Source organism: Ammospiza nelsoni, chromosome 2 (assembly GCF_027579445.1).
Source record: "Ammospiza nelsoni isolate bAmmNel1 chromosome 2, bAmmNel1.pri, whole genome shotgun sequence".
Lineage (NCBI taxonomy): Eukaryota > Metazoa > Chordata > Aves > Passeriformes > Passerellidae > Ammospiza > Ammospiza nelsoni.
The window spans coordinates 37635918-37656278 of NC_080634.1; the positions used below are offsets into that span (position 1 = coordinate 37635918).

The 20361-nt window shown below is 47.6% G+C and overlaps 2 protein-coding genes and 1 long non-coding RNA gene across 4 annotated transcripts in view; 2 read left to right on the forward strand and 1 right to left on the reverse strand.

Moving 5' to 3' along the window:
- Positions 1-1068: 1068 nt before the first annotated feature.
- On the forward strand, positions 1069-6433 carry LOC132070379 (uncharacterized). Of its 2 annotated transcripts, none has more exons than XR_009417967.1 (2): positions 1069-1325; positions 3879-6433. It is a non-coding gene; the product is annotated as an uncharacterized LOC132070379 (long non-coding RNA). The 2 variants fall into 2 exon arrangements; XR_009417966.1 differs by having other exon boundaries at positions 3924-6433.
- A 3701-nt stretch (positions 6434-10134) lies between these two features.
- Positions 10135-12387, forward strand: FAM181B (family with sequence similarity 181 member B). The gene is given in 3 exon segments (XM_059493941.1): positions 10135-10441; positions 10444-10512; positions 10515-12387. Coding segments are annotated over 3 exon segments (1479 nt in total). The 3' UTR covers positions 11618-12387.
- Positions 12388-19973: 7586 nt separating this feature from the next.
- ME3 (malic enzyme 3) overlaps positions 19974-20361 on the reverse strand; it is a 117821-nt gene continuing 117433 nt past the window's right edge. Inside the window, exon 14 of the mRNA XM_059493773.1 lies at positions 19974-20238. Within this exon, the coding sequence (XP_059349756.1) occupies positions 20077-20238 (162 nt within the window). The 3' untranslated portion in view covers positions 19974-20076. The remainder of the gene's footprint in view (positions 20239-20361) is intronic.

Here is a 20361-nt window from a genome sequence, read left to right on the forward strand (position 1 = left end):
TATACTTCTTAAAAGTCCCTTTCATAGGCCCACAAGAAATAATTAAAAGTTGTTTGGAAACTAATGTCTTTCCTCACTTCCATTTTCCTGAGCATCCAGTCACATGAACAGGGCATACTACATCTGGCAACTATTTTTTGTGGTGTCTGTCCATGCTTGGCATGAGGCTAATTATGGATATTTTGATATATTAATAGACTTTCTAAACCTACAAATGGGAGTAAGGGGGATTAGATGACTTGGAGATTTTTGAGAGAGGTGCTCTGTGTTTTTTCCCTTTCCAGCTTTGTTCCTAGTCCAGTTTAAACCTGCAGTGAACAAAAGTAGTTACTGGATGGGAGTGTCCCCCTCAAGAAGGAGCATGGTGACCTCTGAATTTCTAAAAACCATTTTCAGGACATTTTGGGCAACTGCCTGCACTGGTTTGGCACTTGTAGCTCCAATGAATGTTGGGACAAATCTGGCAGTTCTCCAGATCTGGTTGAGATTAGTTTGATTCGGTTGATAATGGGACCCTTTTCATGGTCAGCAGGAAAACAAGGTCAGCAGCATCACTGAAATAGGACAGGGGAGTTACTCTGGAGCTGCCTGTTTCTCCCCATGAATAAGAGATTAGGGGTGAGATCACGCAGGGTCCTTTTTGACAGCCACAATCAATGGCTTCTGAGTATTTCTTGTTTGGTTGTCATGTGGCAATCTGGTGGGCAGGGCCTTGTGCTCCTCATTGAGGTCCTTGCTGAGCTGGATGAGGGCTGTGGCCATGGCTGTGCCCATCCAGGCTGGCACAGCCGGGCTCCTCTTGTGGCTCCATGGGGAGGGGATGACGAGAAACCCTTGCACAGCTCACCAAGGGAGGGTGGGTGTCCGAGGGTGATGTTATGATGCTTGTATCCCCGTTGGTGTGTTCTGTTTGTGCTGGATATCATGTTCTGTGCCTTCAAGACTGGCTCTGAAGAGTGAAAGTTTTGTTTTGGTTTTGTTATCAGCCTCTCCCCCACGGCTGGCAGGACACACAGATAGGGCGGTACATAGTGCTGCTTTTGCTTTTTGCTTTGCTCTTGCTCTTGCTTCTGCTTTGCTCCTGCTTTGCTCTTGCTCTTTGCTTCTGCTCATTAGTTAGTTTAGCTAAGCAGTCGGAATTTTTCCCTGGACTGTTTATCCTTTCCCTCTTTTGGACCTACTTGAACCTGCTCCGGACTGGGATCTGGCAACACCAAGAGTTTTGCACCCTGTGGCTGCAGCAGCTGCCCCAGCACTGGAGGGACTCATAACAGAGCGATCATCCCTGAGAGAGACTTTCTGAATTGGTCATCTTTTTCAGAGCGGTGAGAGAGTGGTGTCATCTGGTATTGTTCATTTTCTGTGCTGGGGGGTGCTGTGCCTGTTAAATAAACAGATTCTTTCCATTTCTCCCCAAGAAATCCTTCCTGAACCAGTTGAGACGAAGGGTCATGTGGGTTTCCTTTCTGGAGGGGCCCCCTTTTGGAGGTTCTCTCCCATATTTGCCCTAAACCAGGACAGTGGGAAGCAAAGAAAGCCTGCATCCTCCAGCTGGGAACCCCTGAGAGCACAGGGACGGAGACAAGAGCATCAACACACGGAAAGGGCAAGGCTTGAATGTGCTGAGGGAGGCCCCATGGAGGGGGGTATGGAGGATGGTGGATGGGGCATGGAGGATGGCGGGCATGGAGCTGGTGCTGCCAGGCCCCACGTGGCAGGACCCCCAGCCCATCCCGCCTGGCGCTCCGGGCACGCCGGGCAGGAGCAGCACGTTCCCACCGCCGGGCGCGATATGACGGCGTGCCAAAGGATCTCTGCGAGCTGAACGGGGGGAAATATCCTGGCATAGAATTTAAAATGTGCTCTAACCTTTTCTGCAAACTGAAAGCAAGAAAAATGCTCATAAAACTAGTCTTTGTGCACAGAAAGAAGTCCGTTTTTATACTGTTGCTAAGTTCCTTATTGTTTTCTGGCTGTTTTTTGTGTTTCTGTGGCAGCCTTTTCTGTGGGCCTCTTTCAGTGACTTAGCTATATTGGCCTGCAGATAATTAGATCAGTGCTATCATTTTCACTGTCCTTTTTCCTCTGGAGCAATTTGCATGATAATGGCAGTTTGTGCGACTCTCTCCCTCCATCTCCCTCTCCCTTTTAACCAGACACCATTTCTAAACATGAAATAATTCAGGGAACAATCTGTGAGTGGCTCTGTTAAGAAAAGACTGAAAAATCTGGTTAAGAAAACATTTCTGGTAACCAAGAATCCAATATTTATGTCAGTTGTAGGTTTAAAAAAGAGGTCTTTTCTTAACAGCATTTTTGGTCTATATTTTAGTCCATATACAGTATTGGCTGTATGCAAAGCTCCTAACCACAGTATACTCCCACCCTGGGTATATATGTCTTTATTATATGTCTATCTAGACAATTTATAGGAAAATAAAATATTAGAATCTAAACTCCTAAAGAAACCTATGACAGGTACCATTTGAAAGGCAGCTGTGCCCCACAAACTTGTTCTGACCCCTCTTGCTGCGAGCAAAGCCTTTTGTCCCACAGGATATGCCCAAATCTAAGCAGGAGAGCAAACCCACTGAGACCCAGAGCTTGGCCTGGGTGACTGACACTGGTGCTGTGGTGATTTAGGGTCTGGGCTTCCCATGGGACAATATATTGTGGGCCAGGGAGGCTCTTTGTGCAGGAGCAGAATCTGCTGCCGTGTCCAGGTCCTGCACACCAGTGGCCATCTCAGCCTCCAGGCCGTGCTGCACCACTGAGAACATCATCTTTGCTGTAACAAAGGGGTCTTGGGACCAACTCCTTCTTCTGATGAGATTAAACTCCCTGCAGACATACCTCAGCAAGGGAGAAAAATAAATAGTGGAAAAAAAATAGAGAGCTAATAAAATTGATCCTGCTATCTGAAGACTGTGAAATTAATTTGAGACTCTGATTTCCCTGCAGCAGCTCAGACAAGGAACATCAGCTGTCCTACACCTGCTAATTTTTCACATGGATCTTCATGTCACCTTGGCAAAAATGTACTCCTGGTCTGGCTTCAGATCTTGGAGGGTCCCTCAGAGCAGCCCAGTGCTGCAGTGGATGGGTAGCAAGGCTGGATATAAAAAAATCAAATTTGCCCGTTGAGTTATGCTTATTAAAGATGATTTGAAATTTCCTAAAAGACAATTTTTGATAGGCAAGACTGGACACAGTTTTGATAGCTTTCTAAGTTAAAAGCAAAACAATTAAAATTTCCACAGTTGTTTTTCTTTTTATGAGAACAAGGTTCTTGTAAAGAAATGGGGTTTAATGAGTTTTCATTTATGTGAGTTAATTAACTAATTATTTTTATTTAAGTACTGGAACATGTTGCTGAACATGAGAAAAAGATTCTTGTAAATAAATGGTATTTAACCAATTTTCATCTATGTGAGTTTGTTAATGAATTGTTTTTATTTAAATACTGGAGCATGTTGCTGAACAGCATTTTTACAGATGAACTTGTGCTGCAAATATGTCATAACAATTGTAACACACCAGAAAAAGCTTCCCTATGGGTAAATATCTGTAAGGATTGGGCTCTCTTTTTGTCTGCCATGGGGTCACATAGAATCCCAGAATGGTTTGGGTTGGAAGGGACCTTAAAAGTCTAATTCCAAACCCCTACCATGGGCAGGGACACATTCCACTAGACCAGATTGCTCAGAGCCCCATACAACCTGTCTTAGAACACTTCCAGGCTTGGGACATTCACAGCCTCTCTGGGCCATCTATTCCAGAGTCTCACCACTCTCTCAGGAAAGAATTTCTTTCTTACATCTAACCTAAACCTATCTTCTTTCAGTCTAAAGCCATTTCCTCTTGTCTTGTCTCTCCAGGCACTTGTGAAAAGCCCCTCTCTGTCTCTCTTGTCGCCTCTTTAGGTACTGGAAGGAGCTTGAAGATTTCCCCAGAGCCTTCTCCTCTCAAGGCTGATCTATCAGCTGAGCTGCACTGAGAGACACAGAGGAGTAGGAAAAGATATGATAACACTGCTGTGGTCAGAGGTACCTGAAAAATCACCTTCAATTCAGAGAGAAGTCACCTCCAAGTCAGCCTGGCTGAAGCATCATTTGAGAGCTGCCCAGAGAGGCAGAGAGTGCTGATCCCAGGCCATGGGGGAGCTGGAAGGACAAGCAGAGTCCAGCTCATTGCTACATGGAGCAAAGATGCCACAAATCATATGCAGATTTTGACATGGGGTTTCCTGGCTCAGGAAAATTGATTATTCCCAAACAGAATCAGGGACAGGGAGTGGCTTACCAGAGTCATGAGAATTGCAGATGCCCAGCAATTGCGAACGTTAGATCCACCGAGCAGAGTTATTCATCCCCCAATGAAATCCAGTGGAAATGGCTTCGCTGGGAATGGGACCAGGTCCTCACCTCAGAGCATAAATGCTGACAGAGAAGGCTTCTTCCTGCAGCAGTGCTGCCAAGCAGTGTGTGACCATGACCACAGGCTGCCCAGAGGGCGCCGGGCCCTCCCCTGCTCTCCCTGTGCCGTGGGCGCTGCACGGCCAGGCCCTGAGGGACGCCCAGCACCTCTGGTGCCAGGGCCCACGCTGACATACATGAAGGCTCTGCTGCAGCGTTTGTAAATCCTCACCCTTTGCATCAGGTAAGCTTTGGGGAGTTCCTGTCCTCCCCAAAGCCACACAGCCCCTTCTCAAAGCCATGTAGCACCTCCTCAAAGCCTGCCAGGGACCAGGAGATCAAACAAGCTGGCTCCTGCCAAGCAGAAAAAAACATTACAGGGAAGATAGTATGCAGCAAACAAGACAGTGCTTGACATTACTTGCTGTCTGATAGCATTTCACATTTCATCCAAGCAGCAACCTGCACTACTAGAGAAATAAAGGAAGGAATTTGATCCTAACTCCTGCACATTTACCTTCAGAAATGTCCCTGAGTGAAGATAAAACCCTGAAAATTTAAAGGAATACACAAGAGCTGAGGACAAAACAAATTCTCAATAGTGTGAAAAATGGTTTATTTTCTAATTCATTTTATGTATTTGTAGATGTATCCTCATAGAATATTTCTACCAGTTGCCAAGTGCCAGATTATGCACAGGACTTAATGAAAAACAAAATTACAATTTCAACCTCCAAAACTCTCCTGAAGATGCCAGTGGTGTTTTTTGCACAGCACTTACAGTGGTGAGTCACCAGCACAAGAGGTGGCTTATCAGCCTATTAAATGCACTATTTTTTTGATGGTGAAGTTCATGATTTTGCAGTTCTTGTGGGATTTTGATCTACTCCAGGTAATTTATAAGCAAACTTCAAATAATTATAGACAATTTAGGTGGAAGATTGACGTATTTCAGCTAATTTCAGCATTCTTCCTGAATGCTCCATGTTTTCAGAGTATGAAAAAATATTAAGCCCATTGAAGGTAGCCGAAAGCCTGCTGCCATCACTTTATATTTATATACAAGATTTGAACAAAAATCACAACAGTGTGAAGAAGATGAGGGTTTCTTCAATCAGAGAGTTTACATAAGGAAAAATAGCTACAACATGAAATGTGAAAGCAACACAAATTTTTTTAAGCTGGTGCTGAGGTTTCTTTTCAGATGAGCTGCCCCAGGAATTAGATTTGGACATGGTCCCTTCCCCATTGCACGTTTCTTCTGATGTTCTTGTCCTTAAGCTTTCAGTCTACATTCACACAGATAGATTCTCTTTACAACATTTCATATATAAAGTACAGAACACAGGTGAGAAACAGGATTTAAAACTGTCCAGATGAAGGAGACTGAGATGGCTGTGATGGAAGAGCTGATTCACTGCCCCAGGTTTCCACTGGAGTAACCTCACTGAAATAAGGAATTTCACCCCTCCAAAACCAAGAGGGTCAGGCTCAGCTGAATGATGGACTTTTGCATTCATTCAGAAGATTAAATGGAGACTCCCATGTGTGCCTGTTTTTCAGCTGAGTCCTGCACACCTCACATGGGCAAAACACCCCCTGCACTATGAGCAACGTGATGGCAGACCTGGCACTGAAGGACTGGACTGCCCAGCACCGCAGAATTTCAGAAAATACTGGCAAACTGGAAATAAAGTGTCTCACTCATGACTTTATGAACTCAGCTCCAGTGTAAGCTTTGCCTATATAAAGTTGATGGGATGAGGGATCTACATACAAATATTAAATTCATGTTAAGGGGACAAAATTTGGCTTAAGTGGAAAATGCCTTTCATCTCTCCTGATTTTATTGAGTATTTTATTGCAATTCTTTCTTTATTAGTGGGAAAGCAAATCAGTGTGTTTTAAAATTGTTCCCACTGTTGTGAGTATAAACTTCCTGAAGATTTTAGCCTGTTTGCAAGACATTGAGTAAAATAAAGATTTTTTTTTTTTTAGGTCAACATTTTCTTCTGGCAGACTGAGCCTGAAGTGCACTTTATTTCCCTTTAATTTAACAGCTCCAGCAGCTTTTCCAGTTAAATCGACTGTTCATTATTGAGCCCATTTATGAAGGGCTGTGCAGTGCAGTTTAATGAATCCCTGGCACAAAGCTCCCTTTCAGTGTAGGGAAAGAATAGCAGCCTATTTAGGTCCTGTAGGGCTGTATGTCAAAGGCTGCCTATAATACTTGTCAGGGAAGGGCAGAAATTCCCACTGATATAAGAATGTGCAAGAAATCAACTTTCACAACCAAGTCGCCGATTAAGGCGCGATCAGGAAATGAGTCTGTAGGTTGGGAGCGGTGACACCTGTTTGGGCAGCCAGATTTTCCCAGAACTCGATAACCATATGGGCCATACAACCAGGAAGGGGGGAAAAAAAGAAAAAAAGAGCCCTCCCTCCCCTGTCTCAGAGATTTCCTTACTTTCACGCTGCCTCCCTGATACCACGATGAAAGGAAAGTGGGTGCTGTGAATGGTGAGAGCTGGGCTCAGCGCTGGATTTGGTTTGCCTTCCCTAGGAGAAGGTTTTGCTAGTGATCATAAAATCATGGAACAGTTTGGGTTCGAAGGGACTGCAAAGATCACCTGGTTCCAACCTCCCTGCAGTGAGTGGGGACATCTTCAACAAGACCAGCTTGCTCAAAGCCTCATCCAGCCTGGCCTTGAACACTTCCAGGGATGGGGAATCAACCACCTCTCTGGGCAACTTGCACCAGCATTTTACAACTCTCATCATAAGACATTTCTTCCTTATATCAGCCTGAATCTATTTCCTTTTAGTGATGAGGCACAACATGAGATATTTCTTTCAGGCTGAATCCCAGTGAGATCCTGCCCTGGCATGGCAGAGGATTTACCCTGGGACACTTGGACACTGAGGTGAGCAGCCCCATGAGCTTCAGGAGGGCAGACAGAGCTCGTGCAACTGGCTCCAGCGAGCAGCTGCTCCCCAGAAGTGCTGGCACTGTAACACAGCCCTCGACTATGCAATGCTTCCTTGCTTGTGGAAACTGCTCTCCTTTGTGTCCCGCCTGGGCTGCAAGGGTAACAAATTGTTCTTCTTGTGAAGGGCTCAGTCGTGTGGCCATGAGCTCAATCTGTGGCCAGAGCAAAGCATCAGTGATCAGGGCATGCTCCTACTCCCTTTGATTCTCAGAGTGATTCTGAGAAAAAAAGCCAAACTGGATGCCAAGGGCATTACTCTCAGAAGCCTTGGTCAACCCCCAGAGGTGGTTGAGATGCTGCTCCCTATAACAAGCATAGGAAAATGCACAAAGCCAGATAAATTTCCTATGCAAAAGTGAGAAAAAAAAAAGCAGTATAACCCCTGGAGCCCATTAGTAAGCACTGAGTGCTTTCCTGTGGGATGAAGGTTTGGGATGGTGGAAGCAATTGTGCAGCCACTTCACTCACCCCAGTCTGTTAGGGCTAAAGTGCAGGGAGAAGCACATCTGGTCCAAAATTCAAAATTTTGCCTGGGACTGGGGCTATTTTGTGGGTCTAAACCCAGCATTCCTGGACATTAGACCCTGCTAGTGAGCTGAGGTGGATAGCTGGCCCTGAGAGTCACCATGAGTGGACTCAGCATCAGCATCCTGAAAGGGCACAGGCAGAAGACAAGCAGTCTCATACAGCTGCTAGAAAAGAGATGTTTTTCAGAAATAACCAAACTGCTATTTCCTTGAAAAAAAATCAAGTTTCTTTACAAGTTGTTGACATCATGTGGCTTAGCAAATTTCCCTCCAGGCATTGCCCAACTCGGGGTAATCAGCTCTGCCTGAGAGAACACGGAGAATAAGCATGTTTAATGCAATTATGAAGGCTTTCTACATCTCCAGATCTGGTTGAGAATATGTAAATTCAGCTGCTTAGCACAACTGAATGCAAACTTTCCTTTGCATGCCTGACAATTGTTTTAATACTCTCCAAGTTTTAGGAGGTAATAAAGTCTCCCGCTAAACCGTAGCTGAGCTCTCAAAGCTGTTTAATTGAATGAATTCAGCCTTACAGAAGCGAAGCTGGGGCTTTCAGCTCTTTTTTATCTGAGCCACCGGATATTTATCCACTCTGCATATAATGCCATCCAGACTCATTAACAAACCCTTTAGACAAGCCAGGGAATATTGCTGCTACAATGCTGAGGCGGATGCTAATTTGAGGACAACTTCATTGCCGCTCTCTTTGAATAATTTCATGTTGCTCACATAAGAAATAATCCCAGACTGTCTGCACCTCCAATGAAGGATAGTGACCCCCGTTTTCTAGACCCTTGTGCAGCTCAAAGTGGCTTCACAGGGGATGCAAAACTATCTAGTGGAGCACATGGGGGATGTATATGTTGTTCTTTACATTTTCCCATCAATAAGGGAGCTTGGAGCAGGCTGCAAAGCTTGACAGGGCTTGACAGGGCCTGAGGGTAACAGCTCAGATCGTTAATCCCTGTCAGTTGTATTCCAGCTAAGTCCTTTAAATCCACCTTCTATGTAGACATACTCATTCTGACATGGAGAGATACAGAAACTTCCCAGAGCCCTCTGCCTACCAGGGATCTTTTGCTTCAATCACACAGTTACACTCAGAGTGAGTCCCGAAATAACAGAGACTCTGGGAGCCTCCAGCTGAGCAAGTTTGGCAAAGGAGACCCAGTCCGGATGGGCCGGCAGCAGAACCCAGGCTGTGCCTGGGACTGTGAGGTTCTGCCTGCCACTGGGACCTTGCTGAGAGCTGCTGGTGAGAGATAAAGAAAATCAGCAATCTTGTTTTGTAGAGGATATTGCGCTTTCTTTTCCTCCCATGAAATACATGTTTTCTCCTCTTTTCCCTTTGCAATACTTGCTTTGCATTCAACAAGTGTTTCAAACCGCAGTGAGGTGAATTTGGCTGGTTTTTCCATTTTACCACTAATTACAGTCCAAGGAGCCTGTCTCACTTTCCTTCTGCAGTTTTGCTTTCTGTTTTTTCCTCCCAATATAAATCTGCTGCATTTCTAATGAACTGATGCAGACCATGAAAACTTTACTTAAATTCCAAATTGGATATGGATCTTCATTCAAATTTGGACATATAAAAGCATTGAACATAAATCTGGAGCTGGGTCGAGGGTTGTTCTGCATCAATGTAAGAGTTTTCTGAAGGCAAATTGAAATACCTTTTCCCTACAAAAAAAGACAAGATAGTTCCTTCAGGAGTTGTTAACAGTACTTTAAGTGGCCACTGGACTAACTTTTTTCTTTTATATGGAAGATTTATACTGCTGCTTCACTAAGTCCATGCAACACCACAAGCAAGGTGGTCTAGTGGAAGGTGTCTGTGCTCACTGTAGGAAAGTTGAACTAGATGATCTTTAAAGTCCCTACCATTACATAATTCTGTGACTTTAACTCCCCGCACCCCAGCTATTTGAAATCTCTACTGGATCACAGCTCTGAATTTTCTTAGGACTTGACTAGACAGAGAATACGCCATGCAATGTGCATATCAATGAGCTTGGAAAGAAGCATCCTTTACAAATCAATTTAAGTGTGTGTATCCTGGCGGCTGTCAGAGCGGGAGCATGTCCCGAGCCCTTGCACCCAGAGCCGTGCGAGCGCCGGGCCGGACCCCAGAGGGAGGAACACGATTTGTGCCAGCCGGGTAGCTGCAGGAGCGGGGACACGGCTGATGGGCTCTGAAGGATGCTGCGCACCTGCTCTGGGGTGCCTGCGAGTGTCTGGCCAGGTGATGCCTGTGCACCTGTCCTGAAGAGAGAGTGTGTGTGCGTGTGTGTGTGTGTGTGTGTGTACACCTGTCCCGGGGTGTGTGTGTGTGTACACCTGTCCCGGGGTGTGTACACCTGTCCCGCGGGGCTGTGTCTCTGTCCCAGGGCGGGCGTGTCCCAGTCCCGGGGCGATGCTCGTCCCTCCCCGCCGCTGCCGGTGTTCCCGCCCGGCTCGGTGGGTTGGTGGGTGCAGCCGGCCCGGCCCCCGGGCTCCCGGCGGGGAGGGCCGGGCCGGGCCAGCCCCGCTCTGATCCCTCCTCCTCCTCCTCCTTCCCCGCCCGCCGCCTTTTCCCCGCTCCGCCGCCGCCGCCCGCCGGGCGCATCCCAGCGGACTCTGTCGGGACTCGGGGCGGCGGCGTTCGCCGCCGGCCATGGCCGTGCCCGCCGCGCTGCTCAGTCCGCACCACCTCCTCTCCTTCTGCTTCCCCGCCGCCGCCGGCGGGCTCCTGGGCTATGCCGACCTGGAGAAGGGCTACGAGGGCGGCGGCGGCGGCGACGCGGGGGACTTTAGAGAAGCCACCCGGGACCTGCTGAGCTTCATCGATTCGGCTTCCAGCAACATCAAGCTGGCGCTGGACCGGCCGGTGAAGTCCCGGCGGAAGGTGAACCACAGGAAGTACCTGCAGAAGCAGATCAAGCGCTGCACCGGCATCATCGCCGCCGCCGCCCCGCCGCCCGCCGCCTGCCCGCCCGCCGCCTGCCCCGCCCGGCCCCCGCCGCGCCGGGAGCCCGCGCCGGGCAGCAGCCTGCAGAGCAAGAGCCTGGCCGCCCTCTTCGGCTCCCTGCAGCGGGGCCGGGGCGCGGCGGGCGGCGCGGAGGCACGGGCGAGCGGCGCGGAGCGGGCGGCGGGCGGCCCGCGGAAGGTGCCGCTGCGGGACCGCAACCTGCCGCCCTCCTTCTTCACGGAGCCCGCGCTGCCCGGGCCCGCCGCCCGCGGGCCGCCCGCCAAGGAGCCGGAGAAGGGCGGCGGGGCCGGCGGCGCCGAGGCCACCGAGTTCCTGGAGCTGCTGTGCCCCGAGTACGGCGCGCTGCTGCCCGAGCACGCCGCCCCCAGCGACGCCTTCGGCGGCCGCCTGCCCGCCGAGCTGGGGCTGGAGCACGGGCTGTACGAGCTGCCGCTGCCCGCCGGGCCGCACCCGCTGCTGGGCGGGCTGCTGTACCCCGAGCCGCCCTGGAGCCCGGCCGCGCCCTGCAGCCCGCCCAGGAAAGCGCCGCCCGAGCCGCTGCGCCCCATCTACCCCGGCGGCGGCGGCGCCGAGCCCGTGCCCGGCAGCGAGGAGCCCGGGGGACACCTGCCCGCGGGGTTCGCCCCCTTCTTCCCCGAGTGCCCGCTGCCCCCGCCGCAGCCGCCCTACGACTACGGCGGCGGGTACCACCGCGGGGCCTACCCCGGCCTCTAGGGCCGCCGGCGCCCCGCGGGCGCTGGGGCAGCGCGGGGATCCGCACACTGCGCTGCATGCGAGAGCCCCGCAGCCGAAACCGCGGCCACGGCCCCCGCAGGATTCACCCTTGTGCACTGCCAGTCTCCTCCTCCTGCGGTTTGGGCGACGCTGCAAATAAAATGTGAAACTCTGGGTTTCTTCAGGTCTTTTTGTAGCGGCCGGTGCCCCCCTTTCATCCTCCTTCCTTAGGGGCCGGGGCTTGGCTGGCTGTAGGCAGACGCGTTGCTGAACCTGTGGGCGACCTGGGGACAGGGGATGCGCTCCTCAGAGGCCGCGGGGACTACTCGTCAGTGATTTCAGTCTAATTCTAAAGCTCGTGTCAACACTTGAGGTGCGTTTAACATTTTTCCCAGGCTCACGTTTGTCACAAGTGCTGGCAGGTGTTCAGCTGAGGACACAAAGGCAAGAAAGTGAAGCAAAATTAAAAATGCTGCTACCAAAACTCGGTGTCCTGAAATTTTAACAGCGTCTTGCAGGATCTTGCAAAACGGCAATTTACAGCGATTCCTAAGTTAATTGATGGTGTAAGTTCGGGACAAAAATGTACTGTAGCCACTGCGGCCATGTGATTCCTACAGACTGTTAGATTTCTTCCAGGAATGTGTCTAAGCTCAGAAAGCGATGCGGCTCCGTCTCATTGTGCACAGGAGATTATTTGATAATCATTTAAGTTATGTAAAAGAGTCTATGATAGGTCCTATAAAAATAAAGCTACACAATAGATCCGAGATGTGTGGTTGTTACTGCTGTTGGGACAGGGCGTTCGGGGGCTTTCACCGTGCCTCCATCCTCTGTAATGGTTTCTTGGCAGGAGTTAAGACAGGCAGCGGGTTTTGTCTTTTCCAAATCTTTTGAAATGGTGTATTTTAAGCACAACCCGTGCTTGTTTGGCCTTCATTTGTGCCGTCTGTTTCTGTAACTTGGTAGAAAGAAAGGAGCGATAATACGCTACAAAGCCAAGGGATGAAAATTGTTACAGTTATGAAAACAGATCAAAATACTCGGAGGTTTCCTATTGAGATGCAAGTTTTCAAAGGCAATCCTGCAGTCTGGCTCCCTGCCAGCCCCAAGTGGATTGTTTGTTTTTTAAACGGGATCCACATAGGGATCAGCCTGGGGTTTTACCCTCGGTGGTGGTGACAAATCCTTGCGCCTTCTGTGTTTTAAAAGATAGTGTGGAAGGTAAAGCAATTTTTTTTTTCATTCTTCTACCCAGGTTTAACTTTTCAGAAATTTGGGGTCAGCATGCTGGGAAGTGTGGAGAGGTGAAACAAAATCTTTTGGAGATAAACTGAGATAATTGTTTGGCAAATGTTTTAATTTTACTTTCATAAGCAAGAGCTGTAACTGCTGCCTCCTCTTTCCTCCCCACAAGCTGCCCAAGTGTCCACAAGCTGTATGGAAGGAACCACCGTGGATGAATGTCCACAACACTCCAGCGTTTGATAGCTGGGTGCTGTTGAGGAAATGCACTTTTCAAGAACAATTTTGCAGCAGTTTATTTCACTCAGCTTCTCCAGAGCGTGTATGAGGATCAATGGGCAGCCTGTCCAGCCGAGGTAGCTACAAATTAGGTTAATCCTGCCCTGCTGTTGGTTTTGATGATGGGACAGTGTTCTGCTCTGTGAGCTCTGTCCTGCCTTCCTCACTTTGGCAAACCTCCCAGCTTGCATTAGGAGCTGCACACTGCCAGCTCCCAGCAGAGCTTGCACCCAACTGCGTCTGACACTACCTGGGCAAGACCAGCTGGGGGTTATTGCAGGTGGAGATATGTTGGATTATTTTTTTGTTTGTTTAGCTCCTACTTCAAGCATGTGAGTTTGCAGTGTGTCTTGATAGCTGCTCAGAATTATTTCAGCTTAATGATGCTGTGCTAATAATCTGCATGCCCATTTTTCTCCCCTGAGCAGTGCACCTAAGATTTGCAAATGATAGGGGAGCTGATAATGCAGTGGTCCCAGGTAAGGAACAAACCCACCTGTTTTAGCATTTATTTATCTCATAAGCTCAGTAGGCAAATGTGTATTAACTGGGCATCTAATCCTGAAGACTTTATAGCCTATCGTGTCAGCTGTCTCACAGGTGTCAGTGAGATTTGCTCAGAAGTCAAAAAGAGGTTTTCAGGCATTGGTTCTGGGATAGACATTGCAAACCTGAATAGTCTGATTGCCCACAGACCTAATCTTCTTATTCCAACCAGCCCTGAAGGGCCACAACTCTGAGCAGCTGGTGGTTTTTGCTCATTTGGTGCTCTGCTGCCTTGTACCTGTGGTGCTCAGAAGCTGAGCATCAATCAGCCTTCTTGGGTTAGGCCTTGTCTAAAGCCAGTGGGAGAAGTAGCTCTGTGGGTGCCAGCAGAGCTGGGCTGATCCAAGGCTGGGCTGGCAGCTCATTCCCAGTGCTGCCAGCTTGGGAGGGTTCTTTGTGGGCTTGCAGGTACTTTGGGTCAGGCTCTGGGAATCAGGCTGACTGAGCAGCAGCTGCACAAGTCTCTTCAGCTTAGCCTCTAACCTGCTATAATTCCTTAAGGGGGATGCTCAGATTATGGGAGCTTGCACTGAAAGGAAAAAAAAAAAGAAATCTAGAAATCAGCATTTTTCTAAGTATGGCTACATTGCTGCCAGAGGATGATGTACTTGTATCTGAGGACTACCTGGCATGGTAATTTGATAAGCCTGGAAAGGAGCTAACAGCAGCTTTTCCCAACACAGACCAAATAAAAACTTCAGTGTAACTCCTGAGGAGCAATGGAGCCCCTCTCCATGCTGTGGAGGTGGTGAGGGCACCTGGACAGCCCAGGGGTTGCCATCTAGTGAGGCTGCATCTCTGATCTCCTTTGTGCATGTGTGGGCTCTTTTTGTTGGGTTGTTTCCCCCACCTAGAACAGTACAGGCACTGAAAACATCACCTGACAGTCTCGCTCAGAAACACCCTTGGGAAATTGTTTTCCCCTCTGAAACACGGAAGATCATCATCTTAAGCATCTGCAAGAATAAAAGCTTTTGTAATTGAACAAGATACTTTGGTTTTTTTTTGATGCACTTTTATAAGGAGTCTGTTCCTAAGGACTAAAGCTGATTCTTTTAAGCTTTTCTGTCTTAAAAGAAGTGTCTCCCTTTGAAAGGAAACGGGTTCTGTTTGGTTGGATTGAGGTCAGACTACCATTTTACAAAGCCTGCACGGAGTTCCTCAGATACACTAAACTCCATTTTATTGCTGATGTATTTTACACATATTGCCTGATGTTACTGGAGATTTTGATGGGAAAGCATACGCGTGTTAATAATTTTTTATATATAGTCAAAGATGATAAAGGGGGATGACAAAACCCCTGGCTTCTCATTTTAAATGAGGGAGTCTTAACCTTTCCTTAATGGTGATTTACTGACAAGTAAGTAAGGGTTCACCATGAATAATTACTACTGTGTCTCAGTATTTTGTGACTTAAATAGTCTGGGTCTATTCCAAAGCCACTTTCAGAAAGCAGAAGGATTCCTTTTTTTAAAGTGTTTTGAAACAGGCTCATTAACTATTTCATGGCCTGAGCTTGGGAATGCTCTAGTACAGCCCAGCCATTGATGATGAGTTATTTTTGTTGAGCTTACATGCTTGATCAAAGTGTTAGTGAAAAAGATACAGAAGTTTATTCTAAACTCTTTTTGTCTTCTAACTTTCTAAATAAACTGCTTTTGGCTGCAGTGCAAAAACTGAAGGTCATTCTGCACTTGGCCACAGGAGGAAAAAGGTGGTGGAGCAATTCTGTAGAGATGTGCAAGAAATTCAGATGACACTGTGAGAGTTTGAGCCTACAAGCCTGACTGTATGACCTGAGAGCTGGGAATGCTTTTAGGATAGCTTTGTGTCAGCCAAAGAGGCTGCTGAACACTTCCTTAAAATCCAGTGGTGTTTGTAACACATCTACAAAACCAGCCCAAAATAGTGAGTGATAATGGGTGCTCTCTCCCCAGTTCTGTGTGGGTAAATACTGCCAGGAGATTACTGACAGGCAATGTTGTGAATGATGAAGGTGTTTTATGATATATTTTTCAATACCTCACTGTAACCCTGATTATCCCCTCCCTTGCTGGCAAAGAACTACTTCACCAGCCTGCAGGTTTTCAGGCTTTAATGCTTTTTGGACCCTCTCCATATGAAATGGAAATAAATAAATGTGCTGTCAAACCTTATCTTTAGGGCTGTTATGATTGTAGTCCACAGACCTGCAGTTGTCCAGAGGTCACAGACTCAATGTCACTGCATTGCTGTCAGTGGAATATATTTTTAATTACTTGAATTGGCCAGTGAGGGATTTGAGGAATAGGCAGCATTTCCCAAATGATCCTTCATCTTTCCTTCTCTGAAATGGGGGAATCACATCTTAGTTATACAGTCTGTGTCACCCTCCCAGAGGCAGCAGAACTGCACTATTTACCCTGTGCTCCCTCCAGGGATTCCCCAGCAAAGTTGGGCATATAAGAAAATGTGGACTGGTCTGCAGTGAAGGAGGGAGGATCCAGGATCTGTAGTAAGGGGCTGTAGTGTGCCTGTTAGTGCATGTTTTGTGTGTTAGGATGTCTCCTGGTGGGTATTTTAGACTGCTTCAGCCTTAGCAGCTAATTGTAATTCATTCTCTGGGCTCTGCTGAACATTCTGGCAAATCCTGCTGTGCCAGATGAAGAGGTGGCTGTCTCCATTTCCTGCCCTCTTTGCCATAGGTGCCATCCCTGAGCTATGTGCTGAAGAGAACTGCACCTGTGCCTCTGTTGATACAACCTGTGATGAGTGCCCAAGTGCATCCTCCAGGAGGGTCTGGAGTGAAGTGGGGGCAGCTTGGCTTAGCCCAGGAATGGCTGGAGCTCAGCTCAGCCATTTCAGCCACAGCTAAGTGAAGCAAATCTCCTGTCAGACTGAGAGTGAGTTAAACTTAAAACACTGTGTGACAAATCACTTTATTGGTGCCTGTAGATGGGGAGTACAGACTGCTCTCTCTTGGAGAAGTTGGCCATAATTGTTACTAACTTTATTTTTGTTGGGCTTCATGAAATACAGAGGCACAGTTCCAACCCTTTGTACCTCCACTGTGGTGAAAGATCACTGAAGGATTTTTGACTTGATGTTGCCACAATACTCTTCAATCAGAGGAATCCTGCCTGAGAAGCTGCTGGACCAAGGATGCTGTCACAGAAGTGGTGGCCTGGATTTTGTCCCTTTTTTAAATTGCAGAATGTGATACAGGCTTTTCTGTACCACTGGGTAAAGGAGAAATTTATAGGGACTAATCCCCATCTCTCATTTCAATGATGTAGCAGACATGACTCTGTCTTCCAAACCTCATAGCAAAGAGCTTGAGCTTGTGCCAGGTATGCTCACAACTCTGCTCTGGAGTGACAGACAAACACTCCAGGGTGTCATTGAGAGCTGTCCTGGACCCTCCCTTAGTATGACATTCTTATTTCATTCTCTTCCCATCTCTCTTTGATGTGTTCAGCTCCCAAGCTCACCAGAATGGTTTTTTGGGTATTGAGGCTGAGCACCCTGAAAGGTGATGGAGGTTCATAGTCAGTCTGTGAGATCTCTGGACATCTCAGTGACTTTCCAGACCAATCTGCAGGAGTTACAGATTAAATAACATTTAGTGCTCTGACTGCTGACTGTATGAACACAGCCCTGGGTGACTGTGAGTTGAGCTGGACTCTGGCAGATCCTGTTTCAATAATACCAGCAGTGTTACAGTTCTGTGATCAAATCCCCATCCCATGCCAGCAGTCTCTTCCCTGCCAGTGGTTTGTCAGCTAGATTTGCTAGGTCTGGACTAAACAGCCCTGTTATTCTCAAGGTACAGAAAGCAGAGATCAGAGGGGTAAAATTGGGTATGAAGTTTAAATGAGGAGAAATTCCATCCTTCTACCACCATTTTTCATCAGTGGGTAACTAATCATTTTTTTGCATAGAAACACCACACAGTAGAACTGGGCTTCAAATAACAGCTATAATTGCTTCTCTGTACTCCAATAATTGCATATAAATCAATTACCACCATTCTAGGTATTTGAACAGCTCGCTCTATGAAGTAAAACCTTTCTTTCCTGTTTAATAGCCAGACCTTTAGCTTCTTTGTTTGTCCACATATCTAGGACAAATGATTCAAGCTCAGTCATTAATTAGTGATTTTATCAAGATTTTCCTTTCAGGATGGAAAGGTCATCACACCCTTGAAGTGCCAGCAGAACAAATGTCTCCCATTTGCACATGAAGTCAGGGCTTGTGAGGAAGAAGCCTCAGAACATGACTTAAAGGGTAGAGGCTTAATTTGGGGTGGCTACTGGTAAAAACATGCCTGATGTTGCTAATACAAATGTGATAGTCAGACATCCTTTTTTCCTAAAGTCTGTGATTAATTCTTTTTATGGCTTAGATGACCCTTAGTGCCTAGTGCCAGCTGACAGAACACCAGGCACAGGGGCTGATGTAAAAACTCAGGCCAGAGAAGGATGGCCCTGACTTCAATATAATTTATTTTTATCATATTGTCCAGAGCCCCTTGGGCTGTCAGAGCCACACACTGGTTCCTGGATGCTCCTGGAGAAAAGCCAGTCCTACAGCCTGTGGCAACTCCAAGCAATGTGCTGTCTTGGCCAACAGATGGGCCTTGCCAGGAGAAGAAGAACATATTTTACTACAGGACAAATACTACCTGGCTAATCCAGACCAACTGGAATTATAAATAGGATGAAATTTTGTTAAATAAGAGGAGAGACATGAGTGATGAGGCAAAGAGAAGTGAAGGTTTTTCCTAGCAGAGGTAATTTTAGGAAATTGCCAGGCCATCATGTTTGGATGAAACAATAATAGTTTGTGAGCTTGAAATAGGTATTAAATAGGTATTAAATTAATTGCTAAATTATTGTGTGTATTGATATATTTTTCTTGTGTTTATGCTAGTTATATCACCGGTTTCAAATTACCTCCTTTCTCAAAGGAAGGAAAAAAGAACAATTTAAGAATAGAGACTTTTCCTGCTGCTGAGAGAAAAACTGGGAACAGAGAAATCCCAAACAAGCTGCTAGAAATATCCTTGCTTTAAATTAGAAAACAAAACACAGCAGCTAAAGTTCAACATTCTTCAATTTGAGTTTTGCCTACACCAATTTAGTCTCTTTTACTAGTTGATGTTCCTTGTAGGGCAGGCACCCAGCAGCGCCAACTCCAGTAAGTACTCCCTCTGCAGGAGACTTTTCCTGTGCAAGACTGGACAAGAAAAGAATATTCACTGCCACTGCTTAAGTCCCTGGTGAATGTGAGGTACTGCCGACGGGACCTTCTCTCCTGGGGAAAAGCTGCACATGGAAGTGCTCTGCAGCCCTCCAGTGGTTCCCTTTAAATCCTACACGGTGGGAACACAGGGCAGGGCAGGCATAGCCTTGCTGCCATAAAAGGCTCCCACCCAACTTGCTGTGCTCCCCCGAGCACACCTTCCCTTCAGTCCCACCTCCCTTCAGCCCCACCAGCACAGGGAGTGTGTGCTGGAAGAGCTGCCAGCAATCCCTGTGCTCTTTCCCAGTTATGTTCAGGAGCACCCATCCTGCTGAGATAGTATTTGGTGAGGCATGACAATGTCACAAGGCTGGGGGAGACCTCCCTGGAACTTTGTGACACAGAGAGACTCCCAGCGAGCCCTTGGCTGGTGGCAGTGCTTCCTTAGCCGTATCTATCCATCAGGAGCTGTGATGCCTGTATGTGGTTTTGGGGGTGTCCTGCTCTCTGGCTTGGCCATCCCCTCTGTGTCCCTTCACTCTTGGGGAGAGGTTCTGTTGTTCCCAAAGGGTTGTGGGAGGTTCTGGGGTTTGTTTCCATGGGTTGTGGCAGATGACAGTGCCAAGCTGTGTGACCCATGCGCCAGTTTGGGTTGGTTGAGACTCCCCAGCATCAGGGAGTTCAGAAGCAGAAAAGAGCAGTGCTTCCCAAGTGTGCAACTCTCCCAGGGCAATGCACACGCTTCCCATTACATCCAGAGAGCCACAGGCAAAGTGTGGCTCTCATGTGAGAGGGATGGCCACGTGCATTTGAGCTTCCTAAGGGCGCTCCCAGTAGAAATGGGATTCTGTGCTTCTGAGGTGGCCCAGGTAGCTTGTCCCAAGGCAGCTGAGAGCAGGCAGCATGTTAAACAATCAGCAATCAGCAGTGCTGACTGACTGGGATGGGCTGCAGCCAGGCTGTCTCTCTCCTTGGAGTACCCGCTGCCCACCCTGGACTCCATTTTATTCCCTACTGATATGCTCCCCCAAACAAAAATCAGTGGAAAGTAAAAAACAACTTGGATTAATTTACTTTTATCATTCTGCAAGCCTGGATTATATCAGCAATGACATGGGCCACAGGAACTGATGGCAGAAATGAGAGAACAATTCTCACAAACATTATATATATTGTGTTTCCATGGCTGTGGGGGGCCACCTGTATTCATCAAAAACAAAAGAATCGTAGTCAGAGCTGTACATGAGCTGTCTCACAAAGGTTTCCTTGTCTGCTGGCTCAGGGTACAAAGAAGCAAGGCCGTGCTTGTAGGCCCAGTCAACAATCTGCAAAAAGATAAACAAAATGAGCTGCTGAAACAATGCTGGCACGTTATGAAGCTGAAACCAACTGCAGTTTGGCCCTGTCTGTGTTTTCTCTCTTTCCTCCTCTCAGAATTGTGCAGTTTT